At 38.4% G+C, this 16,159-nt stretch overlaps 1 protein-coding gene across 1 annotated transcript in view; it reads left to right on the top strand.

Annotated features, from left to right (window-relative positions):
• Positions 1-14,918, top strand: part of GRK3 (G protein-coupled receptor kinase 3) — a 1,092,546-nt gene extending 1,077,628 nt beyond the window's left edge. The window contains exons 20-21 of the mRNA XM_069214703.1: positions 4,353-4,466; positions 8,269-14,918. Coding sequence (XP_069070804.1) covers positions 4,353-4,466; positions 8,269-8,430 — 276 coding nt within the window. The 3' untranslated portion in view covers positions 8,431-14,918. The remainder of the gene's footprint in view (positions 1-4,352; positions 4,467-8,268) is intronic.
• The last annotated feature ends 1,241 nt before the right edge of the window (positions 14,919-16,159 follow it).

Genomic DNA, 16,159 nt, shown 5'->3' with positions numbered 1-16,159 from the left:
ATCCTATTCCTTCAGTGCTGAATCATATTTAATTGCATAACTACATGCACATTGGTAGTACATATTTTTGTACAACAGTAATTTTACACATATTTAGGCCCTCATTACGACTTTGGCGGTCTTTTAACAAGATCGCCAAAGCCGCGGGCACCAGAATACTGCTAATACTGGTGGCCTTCTGACCACCATATTATGAGTGCTGCAGGATTTCTGACACATTTTGGGCGGAAATCCAGCAGTAGTCATGCTGGTGGTTGGAGGCGCATGGGTGGTTCCACCACTGGCCCACCAAAAGGACTCCACCAGCTGTATTACAACCTGTAATACAGCCTGGCAGGGTGCTGCCGGCGGTGGAAGCACCCATTCCCATTCTCTGCCGGATGACCTCCTCGCCGGAAGAAGTAAGTCGGGCAACCGATGCGGAGGGTGGTGTTGTGTGTGCGTGTGTGAGTTGCTGTTGTCTGCGTGTGTGCATGTATGTGTGTATGAGTGTGTGCATGGGTATTTGTATGGGTGTGTGCATGGGTGTGTGTATGCGTGGTTAAATGCGTGTATGAATGGTGAAGTGAGTGCGTGTATGAATGTTGAAGTGTATAGATGCTTGCAAGTTTATGTGTATGTGGATGCTTGTGAGTGAAATGGTGTGTGTGTTGGGGGTGTAGGGGGTACTGGGCTTGAAGGGGAAGTCATCTGCAGGTGACAGGAAATACATTTCCTGTCACCGGTTGCCTTTCCACCAGGGTTGTCGTGGCGGTGCTACTGCCACGGAAACCCTGGTCGAAAGGCGGCTCATTATAACGCTGGCAGTCTTCATTGGACCGCCGGGTCGGAGATGCTAATCTCTGGCCCAGCGGGTCCAACCACCCTGATGGTACAGACGGCAATGTGGCAGGTTGGCCGATGCCAAACCGCCACACTCATAATGAGGCGGTCTTCACGGCCAGCCCGTCGGCTATGAAACCGCCACCATGTCTCTGGCGGTCAGAAGATTGCCAGGCTCATAATGAGGGCCTTAATATTTTTTATAGTAAATAGACATAAGGTCAGTGGTCAGATGATTATGAAGTTTTCAGACACTGCATTTAGTGCAACTATGGTTTGGATTTAAAACAAAGGATGGGCAATCAGCCATTTGTAGTACATACCTTTTAACTAATGTGAATCAGTTAGCTTGTTTAAGCTATGTTATACCCTTCATGAATGTAATACTATTAAAGTAATCACAACATATTTGTTGTGTGTTTTTTTGTCTCACTTTGCTTTGGTAGTAATGCAGCATTAAAATGTATACTCCAAAAATAATCTGCATTATTAATTTTGCATGCTCTTTTGTAATTAAAAAAAGAACAAAGTAGTTTATGATTATATTATTTTTCATTTAGGAGTCCTGGCATATGTCTAAAAAAAAACATAAACCGGTAAGGTTAAAGCAAAGTAATTGCAGCAGTGACCTCAAAACATTGTGCAATAGTAGCATTGTCATTAAGATTTTGGGATGTCATTTTGTATATTATTTGTAGTTTAAATGTAATTTGTTGTGGTCGCTTTTGAAGACCTCTTGCATATTATTTATTAACACACTGCAACAGACAAGATACAACTGTTATATTACCATATTGAACAATTAGGCCCACTTTCACTTGTACCTTGATTAATGAATGAGCACAAAAATAAATGGAAATGAGAAATTTTTGATACATTTTTACATCTTACAAATAGGGAAAAATACGTAGTGAGTCAGAAAGATAAGTCATATATACTTTTAAATTGATCCAATTATTATGTTTCCTTAAGAGTTAGACAGTTGCCAATGACCTGCTCCAATAAAGTAAAATTACTCTTCAGTGTAACCAAGTCAACTATAGGTGCATAATTTCATGAAAACCATCGAACCATTACTTGACCTAATGCATGTAACCATTTATGCCCTTCACTGGTCGAATAGAAAATCTATGTTCTGATTTCAGAAGTGTGAAACAGCTACACGTAGGTAGAATATGTACATGTAAATGTTACATCTTGCTGTAATAATGTGTTGAAGTAGGCATTTCCTGTGAAGTGGCATAGACAGGGTTAATAAATGGAAAGAAATAAGGTGAATCAGCTGTAACTTTGTGGGTAAATATTTGCAGTTCATTTCCCACCAGTATCTGCTCTTTGAGCTTTAAACCAAAATTAACCTGGGCTAAATGGTGTTAAAGGTGGAAACATCTGCATCAGTGTACCAGAATGCACAGGGTGGGTACAGAAATACCTATAATGGAAAATATTTTCTTGAAGAGGAACTGAAAACTCAAAAAATATATATTGTGTGAATTACATTATTTTCCTATATCAGTTCAAGAAAAGATGCCATAATGTGGAGGCTTTGCTCGCATACTGTTGTGGTACAAAGATACATGTAAAAAAAACAGAATGTTCATTTTCTCACATCAGTTTTGTGTACTAGTGAGCTAGTGTGGGAGCTCACACAATATTGAAGTGTAAGCCATGCATTCTGGGGTTAATGCTTATTTTTTTTAATTTGGCCTAGAGTGACTAAAGATAAATAGCTCCTTTGTGATTTAAGAGGTACTGTCATCTACATCAGGATGTTATTGAATAACTTTGAGAATCCTTATCGAGGAATTTTCAATACTGTTTAGATTAAAATCCAAGCCCATGCTAATACTAAATGTGGCTAACATCCATCAAAATATTTCTTAGCCGAAGTTTTAAAATACATTTGTATATCATGAAAGTGCCGCCCCTATTCAATAACATGATTCTTTTCAAAGACCCCTTAGAACATTGAGGTAAACGTAAAGAGTGGTAATAACATATTCCAGATTAAGGGCCTTATTATTACTTCAGTGGATGGAAAAGCCTATCTGCCAAAGTCCCAACGGGTAGGTTGCCGCCAGAGTGCCAGCCTCCCTGACTGGGTCCATTATGAATTTCCCGCTGGCCCAGCAGGTGGAAACTCAGTTTCTGCCCACTGGGCCAGCGGGAAAAGGCCTACAGCATTGTCTCTGGCTCATAATAGAGCCAGAGGCAATGCTGTAGTGCGTAGGGTGCACCAGCAGACAGAGAAAATTGCGACGGACTGGCCAGGGGGGCCCCTACACTGCCCATGCCAACTGCGTGTTACCGCCATGAAATCGCTGTTGGAGAAGGGGGCCGTAATCCCCAGGGCAGTGCTTCTTGCGGATTAGGACAGCCAGCACCGCCAGGTTGATGTTAAGTCGTAATCTGGCAGTGCTGCTGGTCCGACAGCAGTGCTACCGCTGCAGTCGTAATATTGTGTTTGGACTGCCGCATTAGCAGTGGTCCGACTGCCACCGCGACCATTAGTCCACCAGGGTCATAATGAGGCCCTATATCTTGACTATGCATTTGTTTTACCTACCTATTTATTTTCCAGATTGTTCAAATAGTTGAGGCGTAAAATTCTCATAAATGCTGAATCATTAACTGTTAATAACTAAAGATTACCGTACAAATATTGAAATAGAAGGCACAGAAAAAAACTATTCCATCATTGTGTTGAAACTGTGTTTTATTATTTTAGATATTTATCTCATTCACAGCTTAACTGAATGTATTGCAATTATATGGTTTTTACTCATTTTTCTCATTTATGAGCTAAGCCAAAATGGAAATGCTTATATTAAATTCAGCAGAACAAGCAATTCAAGAGGAACTGACCATATCATTTTGATTTTGTGTTTTGGTCTTTGGTTTTGGTCTTTGACATAGGTAACAGACTTTAGAAAGGTCTTCCATTTACTAAGATACTCTCTTGACATTAGTATAGCTCACAGCACACCATTAGTATTTCCCTATAATATTTAAAATATGTGAGTTTAGTCCACTGGAAACCCCACTCATGCCAGCTAACTAAATGCAATACATTCTCCAAAACATAGAATACTTTAGGGCACTCCATCCACCTGGTAACACAACATCCTAATCAATATTAATTAATTCTGTGTTGGTAAAGAATATGTAAACAATTCAGTATTTGACAGTTGTCTATTTCAATTTGGTCATCTACTTTGCTTGACCATTTGATCGTCACTACAGTACTATTTGTCAAACATAAATACCTGTTTTCAGGTAAGCAGGGTCATGTGAGATTTTCAAAAAATAAATTTCATACAAAGAAAATCATGCAGAATGGCATCTCATTTTAACAGTTTGTTTTTATTGTGAGACTTAACACCTGTAGTTGTATTTCTACCCCATCCATACCTGCATAGCCAAACAGATCCTCAGTTTTCTTTGTTAAATACCTAGATGTTATTTCTATGATTCTCTCAAAGCAAATCACGCTTTTTGTGAATAATGTTTCTTCTGTTTTCATAATACAGCAAAACCTTTTGACCATGGAACAGATTGTATCTGTAGAAGACACCCAGATAAAAGACAAAAAGTGTATTTTGCTGAGAATCAAAGGAGGGAAACAGTTTGTACTCCAATGTGAGGTAAGGATCCCCCTTAAGAGAACTTCTGAAGTCCTTGATTTATTAATTCATGACTGGAAGCATGTGTTTTGACAATTTGGTATGGGAACATTGAACAAAAATTAAATACAAATCTCCAGTGGGACTAACCTAGAGGAGGATTTAAATTTTGGTACCTGGAGCTGTGTACCTCTAGCATAAGGCATTTGTTGAAATGAAACCACCATCCACGGACTGTCACAAACCTGAGTGCTGCAAAATTACTTTATGATCCTAAACTTTGGATACAACTTGTGCAAGCTAATGGTCAATTGATGAAATTTTGCAATTGGTTTATCACATAATAAAAGATATTTCCACAGGTTGCAGCTAAATCCACGTGTGTCAGTCTGAATTTATAATTAATTCCCAAATCGAAATAAGGCTCTTGGTTTGAATTTTTTTAAAACACTAAAAGGAGTTTTCCATTTACCAGTCATTCTAACATTTTCAGGAGAGGTCTCCAATGATGATATATACTTAGATAAATACTTTAATGGTTATTCCATTGCAGGATCACACTGAACCATTGTGCACCACACAACTGCCTCTAGTCCACTGAGGATTGAATTACTTCCAAATTTTTTGCAAATCTACCGCAGATCTGCAGATTCATGTGGAATCCCTAAATCATCTCAATGCAGCAGCTTACAAGGGGTCCTGAACACAGAAAGAAACTGCCCACTCCATTCGTAGGTTTCAATGGTCCTGCAGGTTCAGCTCAGAGTAATTTCTGGTTACTACCATGGATTAAGTAATTCCCAGCAGGAGAAGTATCACTGAAGGTTTGGACAGTTTCCATCTATGTGCTGTCTCTCTTCATGCCTTGTATACTCTGAACACTTTTTGTGCCAGACTAGTTAAAGGAAACTCTAATTTTGTCATTGGACAACATGCATCTGATAGAGACTTCTAGGTGCAGATTCCTTACCTTAGAAGTTTCTGGTGTCAGCTTGGAATCCAGAACTTTTGCTGAGAAGTTCCCTGCCCATGCGTGCCGTCGGGTGGCGTCGTTCAGATCCATGTGGCATCGTTGGAGCCATCTGTGACTTCACGGTCACCTATAAAGGCACCACCCCGGTTTGCGTACGTCAGTTCTTGTCCTTCTGCGCCAGTTAAGTGCAGATCTTTTTTGACAGGCCTTTTTCTAACTTTTTGTCAACTCTTTTTGAAGTTCGTGCAGGATGACATTGAGGTAGATGGAGTTCAAGCCATGTGGTGCCTATAAAAAAAACACATTTCTTGTACATACCCACGTTGGATGGAAACTAGTGTCATGCAAGTCTTTTGACAGAGGGTTTCTGTCTGGGCAAATCCATTAATCCAAGAAGACATGTTGGTAAATCAAAAATGGGGATAAGCCTCTACCCTTGAAAAATCCCTCCTAAAAGGAAAAAACGACAGAAAAAAATGTTGCTTCTCAAGCTATAAAGACATTAATTCTCATAATGTTTAAAAGGAATATGCAACCCCCTCCTGTATATGTCTGCAGTAAGAGAGCCTGCAAAACATACTTTCTCATTCATTAAGAACTAAATAACAGGTCAACCCAATCTTTCTAGCCAGAGTGAGTTACTTTCCAACAACATCACTCTCTTATCCTATTCTTTTCCATTGGCAGTTTCGAGGAGGGTCAATACTATGATCCCTCCATTGTTTTCGCCAACAACCTAGGGAAGTTAATAATTCCCTTGAGTTATCTCTGAGTGTGATAAACATTACATTTTTCCAATCTTTCTAATGTAACATGCACATCAGAATCTGATTAGTATTTGTATATTCCAGGAAGAACTACCCCGAGGGTGAGAACATAGGTATTTTAACAACTGGGCCATTGGAAATAATTGACACAGTTTCAAAGTTTGTAGGAGAGATGGGCCTCCAGTGTATGCATGCTGGCAGTTCTGTATGGCTGTCTAAGTTATTGATGCACATTTGATGCTGTTGGCAATAAATACTTTGTAAACCAGAGTTCCATAGATTTATTTATTTACTTATTTATTTATATGCCATTCATGAAAAGCCGAGAACTCAATAAGTGGCTCAAACAATATCACTAAAACCAGCTTGTAGAATACAATTAATTGGGCCTCTAAGGCTTGAACCATTGAACATAAAGGAAGGGAAGGGACAAAAGCACATGACCAATGACGTACACAAATGTAGTTACCAGTGCCAGTGTTCAAAATACAGTGCCAAGAGGCAGCTGGTGAATAACAATGGTAAAGGTGAGCTTCAAATTGGAGCTAACCATTATGCATTAGATTGAGCCTCATCTAACAGATGGATGACCTCAGTTACAATGGCACACCTTATGCACTAATGTTACTCTACAATATGTTTGCTATTCATTTTAATTAATATCTCTGTGTCAGCTTAGGCCTATTTCACACTTACAGTGCTGCACTGTAGGCACATATAATGATTTTTTAAGCAGAACATGCATGCTTACTGTGTGTCATCAAGCCTCAGCCCAGGCCACATCAACAATCAAAAACAATTGAGTGATCTTATCAATAATGTAGAAGAAATTTCCCATATGTGTCTTTTGTAAATTGTTGTCATTTTTCTTTTGCTGAGAGAATAAACATTTTTGTTATATCACATATTCAACTAATTTTTCTAACACTAACTTACCTCCAGCCTCAGCCTCCAAAGGTGCAACTTCAAATTAGTAAAAGTGCAATTAGGGAACAGTTGTTTCTCTTTCTACTCATTGCATATAAATCTTAGCATAATTGTGTCAGTTTATTCCTGTTATAGATATTTTTGACAGCAGTTCTCAAAGTCATGTAAAAGTATGTAAAAGGATACTACCGACTACTACTTTACATACTCCAAAATACCTATGTGACTGGACCTCAAAGTGTTTCATATTTCAGTACCTGCTACCTGCACAATTTCCTTTACCTTTGAAAGAGAAATGTAATACTTTGGATAAAAAAGCATTTATACAAATATTGCTTTCCATTAAAATTCTGAAGATCGTCTAAAAGAAACTTCTCAGTTGATTTCTCTGAATTTGTCTGAGTTTGTTTCTGATTTCAAAAAGATTTCACACTCGCTTTCTACATATGAATAAAAGATCAAATTCAAGTCCCAGACTGATATTTCAGTTTCAGGTAAGTATTCAATGATTTAACATCTCAATCCACTGTTTTTGTGAAATATGTTAAAAAGGTGTTTCTAATATTGAATTTCACTGAATATTCATTTAATTTAATGAAAAAAACCTTTCCTAGACTATACAACATTACTTTACCTACTGATCATAAGCCTTTCCCTTCTCTTTTCTCAATTTCCTTTCCATTCCCACGGTTCCCCTCTTTTTACTTTCTTTGCTCATTTATCTTCTTCTCGTCCACCTTAAAATGCACTTGCCTCTTTTCAAACACTTAAGGCTATGGTAGCAAACCACTGTAATTGTCATTGGGAGAGTTGTGTAATTTCCCTGTAAGATACCTATGTAGATGATATTGTGCTCTTCTGTTACTGGCAACATTTAATATTTAGTAATTTGGCAGGAATTACTGCCCCAATGCACTTGTTAATTGTAGACTAATTTCATTGTTTAGTGTGTCACATAAATGGCAATTTCCACATCTTATGAATGTGGCTTGCATACTTCTTGTTATTGTTATTTTTATGTTCAATTTTATCTTATTAAGGAATCTGCTTAGTGATGTGTTTTCCAATTGCATACTACAAACTATAAACAATATTGTTCATTCTGTGCCGTTGGATCTGTTTTGATTTTGAGACTATGTGTTTGTTTTTCTCTCAGAGTGATCCTGAGTTTATTCAGTGGAAAAAAGAACTAACTGAAGCTTTCACTGAGGCACAGAGGCTCTTACGCCGGGCCCCAAAGTTTCTGAACAAGTCCAGATCAGCTGTGGTGGAAATCACAAAACCACCGCTTTGCCACAGAAATAGCAATGGCCTCTAGAAGACATGAGGACTAAGATTTCATTGGGAAAGCAGCTCCGAGAACACCGTATATCAGTGCGGCACTATCGGTATTAATTACTCTTAGGGTGCTTTAAGACAGTATGTACATAGAGGAAGCACTGGACAACAACTGTAGTTCATCTGCTGAGAAGAGAACTTATGACACTGTGTTTGCAGAGGCCATAGTGTCAGAACCAATGGAGAGATGAAGCTTTTCTGAAAGGAGTGATAAAATTACCCGATGCAGTGGTTGTTCATTACTACTGTGAATTACTGCATTGTAGTGCATTGGAGAAAATTCTGAAAAGTAGAGCTAAAGAAATAAAGCAAGCACTTGCTTTCTTCAGAAGTGCTGTGTATGTAACTTGGAAACTAAGCTGGTATTTAGAATACTTGCTGTTACTTCATCATGAGTACAGAATGTGAAACTTTTCCCATTCTCTTCCAGGTGGACCTTCAGTGAGACAACAAAAAATGTCTCAAACATTAATTTATCACAAGAGTTTGAATATTTCTCTTGTCCCCTATTGCACTGTTGATTATATATATCTTTCAGTGGACAGTGATGCTTGTATGCACTTCAGACGGCTGACTTCGAAACCGTACTGGGGTAAAGAATTGTAGATACTTCATGGGGACCTAATTGATCAGTTATTCAACTGGGTCTGTAACATCACTGGTCATCACTGCCAAGGTCTTGTTTCAAGTATGTATAAAGTAATTAACACAATGAGATAAGGACTAATGAACACACCTGCATGGTAGTTGTGTCAAGTGATTTGTAATACAATAACACAAATTGGCATACTCTTCACTTCTTTTTATCTGCAGACCTCAATCTTCTGCCAAGGTCAAAGTTGAGAGGAAAACAGGTCATTTCAATGTCATGCCAATTTCACTTTTCTTTTCTTCTGTATTTGTCACAGCTTGAATCCAGTCTATGTTTGTGTATGGGGACTCTTTCTGGGTGATTAGTAACTTGAGAATTGGAAGGCTTTGCTACAGAGCCTGCTGTTATCTTCCACCCTTAACATTTCATTATAGAACCCTTACAATTTCTGGTGCCACAAATGCACTAAGAATGTGCAGCAACTCAGCTCATCTCTTATACATTATCAAATTCTTAAAGTATGTAGCCCTATCAAACTTTATGGCATTCTCCGAAGAAAGATATTGTTGTATGTAGTTCTAAGATCAGGGGGATGAGCAGCAGCATTGAAACTGCTGGAAATCGAATATCACTCAGCTACATTCTATGCGCCCTTACACTTTCACTCATCACAGATTGTGATATCCATCTGTAATACAGCATGGAATTGTGGCTAGTTGAAGATGACCATTCATCCTCACCCCTCTACAGAAGCTTTATTCCTCACTTCTGTCTCTTCTCCAGGTCTCCATACAGTATTCACAGTACTTAAACTGTTTTCCTTCCTTGTGGAATGCTAAGTGCCAATGGATTTGAAAGCTTACACAAAAATGTATTTATGTGAAAAATCTGTATGCGACTGTAAATGTTATTTAAAAGCAACCAATTTGAACGTGGGAACACCACAGGAGCTCTCTCTGTGTACCAAGCAAAGGTTCTCTTGGCAATGTCTTTTGTTAAGCATTAACCAGTTTTATTCCACTGTTGTATGTAATGTGAAGTTAGTTAAAATAACTGTGTTGGTTATAAAATCACTCCATAAGTAATAATTGTATACCTGGTGATAGAAACAAATATCAATACATGAAAAGATCCATATAGGGTTACTTTGTAAAGTGAAAAAGGTTATGCAGTTTCACTTTTTATGCTCTAACTACAAGTTCTCAAGACCATTCAGCATATATATATATGTGTGTGTGTGTGTGTGTGTGTGTACATGTTTTTCTACCTTTATGCTTTGGTAAGTCTCAATGGCACAACTGCAAGTATAGTAACAAAAATTACAATGAACTGGTTACAAAATAAGGTATTTATGAAACATTTTCAAAGCTAGCACCCTTTGAAATCAAAGATATAGAATAATCAAATCAAAAATTGTATTAAAAGCGAAACCAGTGCTATGTATATTCAACTGTGTAGCAGAATTTCATGAGGTTAGAGATATTAAAAGTTAGGCAATTTATCCAGCACCAGGATACCCTCATGGGTGTGTGCTTTAAACATATACACATTATATAACAATTTGAAATATAATTTCTCAGCAAACATCTTTTTAAGCCACAGGGATGTTACATGTCAGTACATACCACACTGTTAATAGTCACTTTGTTATTAGTCTCAGTCTCTGAAGAGAGTATGTTGAGGATAATAAGTCCCTGACCACAAATTGCCTGGAAAATGGTCTGGATTATTCCACCCCTGGAGTTATCAGTAATTGGGTACGTGTTACTCTGGGCTTAAGGAAAGTCCAGCCAATTATGTGTGAGATCCAGGGGAATTACTAAGAAATGATTTACTCAGGTTATCTACTATTTTGAGTCAAATTCTCCTAGTAATTACTCAAGACTTTCACAAATAGATATACATGTCAGATAGAACCAATAATAATTGTTAACAGCCCTGACTGAATTAAGAGGCCTCTCATAATGAGGGACTCAGTCATATTGTTGAGCGAATTTTGATGCATAGTAGTAATTTTGTCCTAATCTATCTTCATCATTTACTCTAAAATGCAGGGTGAAGTCTCTACCACCACAGTGGATTTTAGTCAGTTGGCCTCAAATCAGCATAATATGAGCATCACTAGGCCCCCTCTAACATTGTTTTCAATATGCCACATGGTATTCTGTTACTGATATTTCAAGAACACATACAAAACTCAACTTTATTGATATCATTTATAAACATTGAAAAATCCGAAAAAAATGAGGTACAGAAAGAATTAATTGGATGTCTCAGCTGAAGCATGATTGTTTTCTTTATGGGGCTTTTCTTTCCTAAGGAATGTGAAAATGAATAGATGTAGGTAAAACAATTTCAGTGGACTGAAGAGTAAGTAGCTAACATCAAATTCAGCAATGTAGACATTTCAAGATATTTAAGTAACCTGAGAATTGATGGGCTGAATTATTTATTGCTGTAAATTAAATAGCACTCATTGGGCCATAATGTAGAGATTGGCAAATGGTATGCTTTGTCACAAATTTGGCAGATATTCCGTCTGTTTTACTACAACTGTATTGTATTATACTGTATGGATATCCACCGCATTTTAATAAAGTATCCTGTCTGCCAAACACTAAAAAAGGCCCATTATGTTCATACTCGTAGTTAAGCAATATTATCTGCTCCTATGGTAAATAGTGTCTATCAATTACCTGCCCTTGCACTGATGGACCCAAGCCAAGGGGGCATAACAAAGAGGGTAGACATTACTGGCCACTGGATGGGCAGTAAGGCTGTTACAGAGTCGGAAATGTGTTGCTCAGGATTTTCTTTGTCCTGCAGGGCGCTCTGCGGTCTCTCTCTCTCTCTCTCTCTCTCTCTTTCTCTCCCTTTGAAACTCCTTTACCTCTCTCTTTCTCTCTCTCTGTTTTTTTATTTGCTATCAGTGTCGTCAGATCTAAGTGTGGAGCCATAAATTCAATTATGTTTCCTCTCATTTGTAGGCATAGCCAATGTAGGCCTAGTAGGACCATCTATAACACATTTTTGAAGTATCAACCTAAAATAAATGTACATAATCAATGAAAGCTTGTTTCCATAATCAGTAGTTATCATTAAAAAAATGAGCATGAAGCTCTGGAATGGATTCAGGTCCAAAATTATCCTATGGGACCTTATCACAATTCCATTGGAAACTGGAAAAGCAGAGATATTTACAAAAGAAAGGTCTATTCGCACTTTGTGGGAAGACGAGTGGGGCTTCAGTACTTCAGCTACCAGTTCTACAGCAGTGTGTTCTAGTAGATGATGTCCATTTATAATCAGGAAGAAAATTACCACAAATCTAATCCACAAGAGCAGAGAAAGCAATTAAATTATAATCCAGGACATGGACGAATAAAGCTAAGTGTATTTCTTACATTTGTAGCTGTAACAGAAATCAAAAAAATACTTTCTCCAGCCTCCCCAGCGAGGGAAAATAATATTGATGTTATTCAATACTTGCAGCGGTATTTCCTGTAGGGTCCTGAGAGGAGTTAGGGAAGTACCCTCGTGGCCTACTGTGTAGGATAGGCCGCATGACACAATTTTACTTAATTGAAACAAATCTCTCAAAATTTCTACAACCAGCAAGCGGTAGCAGAATCACAGTTATGGTACCTTGAATGCTAAGGACTGGCACTGGTTCATGGTAAGATTGGGCAAACTCCTCCCTAACTGCAATCTTCTGTCGAACTACATCCCCAATCTTTGGAATCCAGCCAGACAGTGCTGGCTGTTCCTGCACTCCATCAGTGGCAGAACATTTACTAGAATGCTCATCCCAAGAGTCTTGTGGTTCCTGTAAGACAGTGAAACATTAATTTATGTCAAAAGACGTTTGCTGTCACTGGAATGTCAAGATCTGGAATGTACATCTGGATGCTATACAGGACCTCCTATGGGGTCTGGACACTCAAAGGTCATCTAGGAAGATTGATTAGTGCTCTCTGGATTCCATACAGGTGATAGATCAAACTATGACCTAAAACTAATACGCTAAGCATTAAGGATTGCTGTAAGTCTCGGTTTTTCTTCTCCACAATTGAATTTCCCTCAGGATGTTATGGTGAGGGATAATGTACAGCCACACCCATGGTTTCCATAGTATCACTGTAAGCCTTAGAGGCTAAAGCAGGGCCTTGGTTTGAGAGCAATGCAGCTACTGAGTATGTCCCAATGAAGACTTGCAAATCTTTAATAACAGTGCAAGCGTCAGCTGATGGCTGTGGCCACACCCAGAGGAATCTGGAGCAAGAATCTACAACTAGTAAAATACATTTGAATCACCAAATTTATGGGGCTGCAGTGGTCTAGATACACGCATTGAAGTGGTTTGTTTGAAACTAAGAGGGGTGTCTGCGGTGGGCATGCAATGGTGGAACCTTTAAGTTGTTGGCAAATGTCACAGCTAAGAACATATTGTTTGTCTGTTTGTGTAGAACAGGCCACCAAAAACGCTTCTGTGATATAGAAACTGTGGCTGCCATACCTGCATGGGCGGATGCTGCACCCTCACGTTCAGCTTTTATTAATTATAGCCAGTGGTCTTTGTTAGGTATCACACAATCACCCACCCCTGGAATGGCCACAAAAGAAATGTTTTGGGTACTTAAATGCTAGGAATATTTTGCTGGATATAGTTTTGGTAATGGGGTGCGGTTGCCTGAAGCATCAACCGCAGCCATGATATCTTCATCTACCCTCGTATGAGAACAAGTAATCATAGCTAACTGCAGATTTGGCTGCTGCATCAGCCAGTGAATTACCTACAATGTGTATTCCAATATGCTGATGACTCTGTGTATGAGTTACATGAGCATGTGACAAACTGTCTTTAAGCTCTGCTACCTTTCCCCAAAGCACTTATGCTTTATAGTATTCTATTTTAAATCTCTGGATCCATTCAGGTGCCAGTAATGCAAATTCTCATTAAAAGACTGGAAACAGTAAAATGAATTATACTCTATCAGTGAGGGGAATTCTGGATCCATATGTTTTAGTGCCAGAATCAAAGTTTTCAATTCAGCCATTTGTATAGTGCAGTCCCCTAGAGACTGTGTAAAAGTTTGTTGAAATGTGGAATTGTCCATTCCTCATTACTCCATGTACATCTGTGCAAGCTGCAGAGTATTGGTGTTTAGTGCCTAAAGCAGGCCAGGCTGAACTGTCTATGTATATTATATACTTCTACTGTTATAGAAGCGTTATATTATAAGGTAGGGTCAAAGACATAGAGCCTTAATACTCCATCACAAACATGGGGGTTATCCCATCCTCTGTATTATGATCACATTATATCCTTTGGAGATCGTAATACGGCAGACAGGATATTCGTCCACATGCCAAGTTCTAAATCAGACCCTTAGTATACATCAGTATCCATCAGCACAGTGACCCATTGTATCTAGGATGTAAGGCATTTGCGTTTGGAATACTGGTCTATGTGACAGCCTCTAAGGCTGGTATGGGAGTAACCACAATTATGTCTTTCCCTTGAGCCTTTATGACAGCCATTTGAACTGCAGTCAGTATTTTTTCAGTGGATTTCTGCTTTGGAATATAGATGCAATTTATATGCAGTCAGCACTGTGTCACTCTCATTAAATGTGATATAGGTGAGACCAGTGGCACCTGGTATTATACAGATGATTAGATTTGTTTTGTTCACATGTGTATGTAAGTGTCGTGCTGCAAGCATGTCAGTCGGTAATGATCATAGTGTTTATATATGTTCTGGTGTCCAATGTATGCTGGAAAAATCTGGGTAAATTAAATCATACAAAGGTGTTATGCATTGTACATAATCTGGTATGTATATTCTGCCAAAATTAAAAACAATCTAACAAGGATTACAATTTTATAATAGTTTTTGTGGTGGTAATAGAGCACATTTCTCTAGGAAGCATGGTGCCAGGCTCTTTCCTTCAAATGACAACTGAAAATAGGACACCGAGAAAAGCACTTTTTGTTGTTGTTTTTTTTATTGAATTGTTTAGCCATGTTCAGCAAATACCATGACAATGCAATCTACTTTGGCTAGATGTATGTTTAAGTAATGATCCTTGAGATATATATCATCAACATAGGACACAGCTTCTGGATCAATATCATGCAATATTGATCTTACTCGGGCTACAAACAATCCAGGACTGTTCTTATACCCTTGAGGAAGGTGACAAAAATGATGCTGAGAGGCGAGCATGGCAAAAGCGGATAAATCCCTCCTTTCAGGTGCTATGTTTTGACAGGAAAAACCATTGGAGATATCCAAAGTTGTTTGATATTTTTTATGGACAATATTGTTTGTTAAAGCTGTACTGTGTGAATTTTGTATTGCAAATGTGCATGTATGACCGTTTAAAAATCTGTAATCTAAGAATATTCTATAGGAGTTATCCAGGTTTAGCTACTGAAGACAAAGGGTTATTCATTATTCATAGGAGATACACAGGGTTCAAGTGCTTCTTAGTACTTGAGCTGTGAGAGAGTTTCTCTCAAAGGAACTTTTGCATCATGTTTGTGGTTGCACTTGCAGGCTGGACCTTATCAGTCAACTATTATTAGTCGAGTCCTTATTTCAGCATAGATGGTTGCGGCGTAGTGCCGGGGTCAGTGTAAGAGCCAATTCTGCGGCATAAGCTTGTTCAACTTCTTCGGGAACAAGTACTGAGAAAGGTTGTAGTATTACATCTTCTCCTTGAGGGAGTGTTCAATCAAACTGCAGTGGCCAATGTTTTTCAGCCAAGAGAATGTCATAGCTAAGTGTTAAATTTTCCCAGGATATTACTTTAAATGTGTGCACTTTGTCACCCTCAATCTGTATGTTTAATTTGAACAGTCTATCAGAAGGGCTTCTACCTCTTTAAAGCTGTTAGTTGCTTTTCCATCTAGAAACTCCTGAAGATTCTGGTGAATTATCATGACTTCTGCCATGCTGTCTAGCAGAATCAATGCCCAACTCCTAGTCTGAAGGAGAGTTCTCAATATGTGTAGCATATTTCGCCGCAATTCCTGCAACCTTCGAAATTCCCACAACCTTCTTCTTTTTGAATTGTTCATTTTTTGCTGGTGAAGTTTCTCCTCTTTTTTT

The sequence above is a fragment of the Pleurodeles waltl genome, chromosome 11, assembly GCF_031143425.1.
Source record: "Pleurodeles waltl isolate 20211129_DDA chromosome 11, aPleWal1.hap1.20221129, whole genome shotgun sequence".
Lineage (NCBI taxonomy): Eukaryota > Metazoa > Chordata > Amphibia > Caudata > Salamandridae > Pleurodeles > Pleurodeles waltl.
Note: the sequence above shows the minus strand (reverse complement) of the source record. Positions and strands in the feature narration are given on the sequence as shown.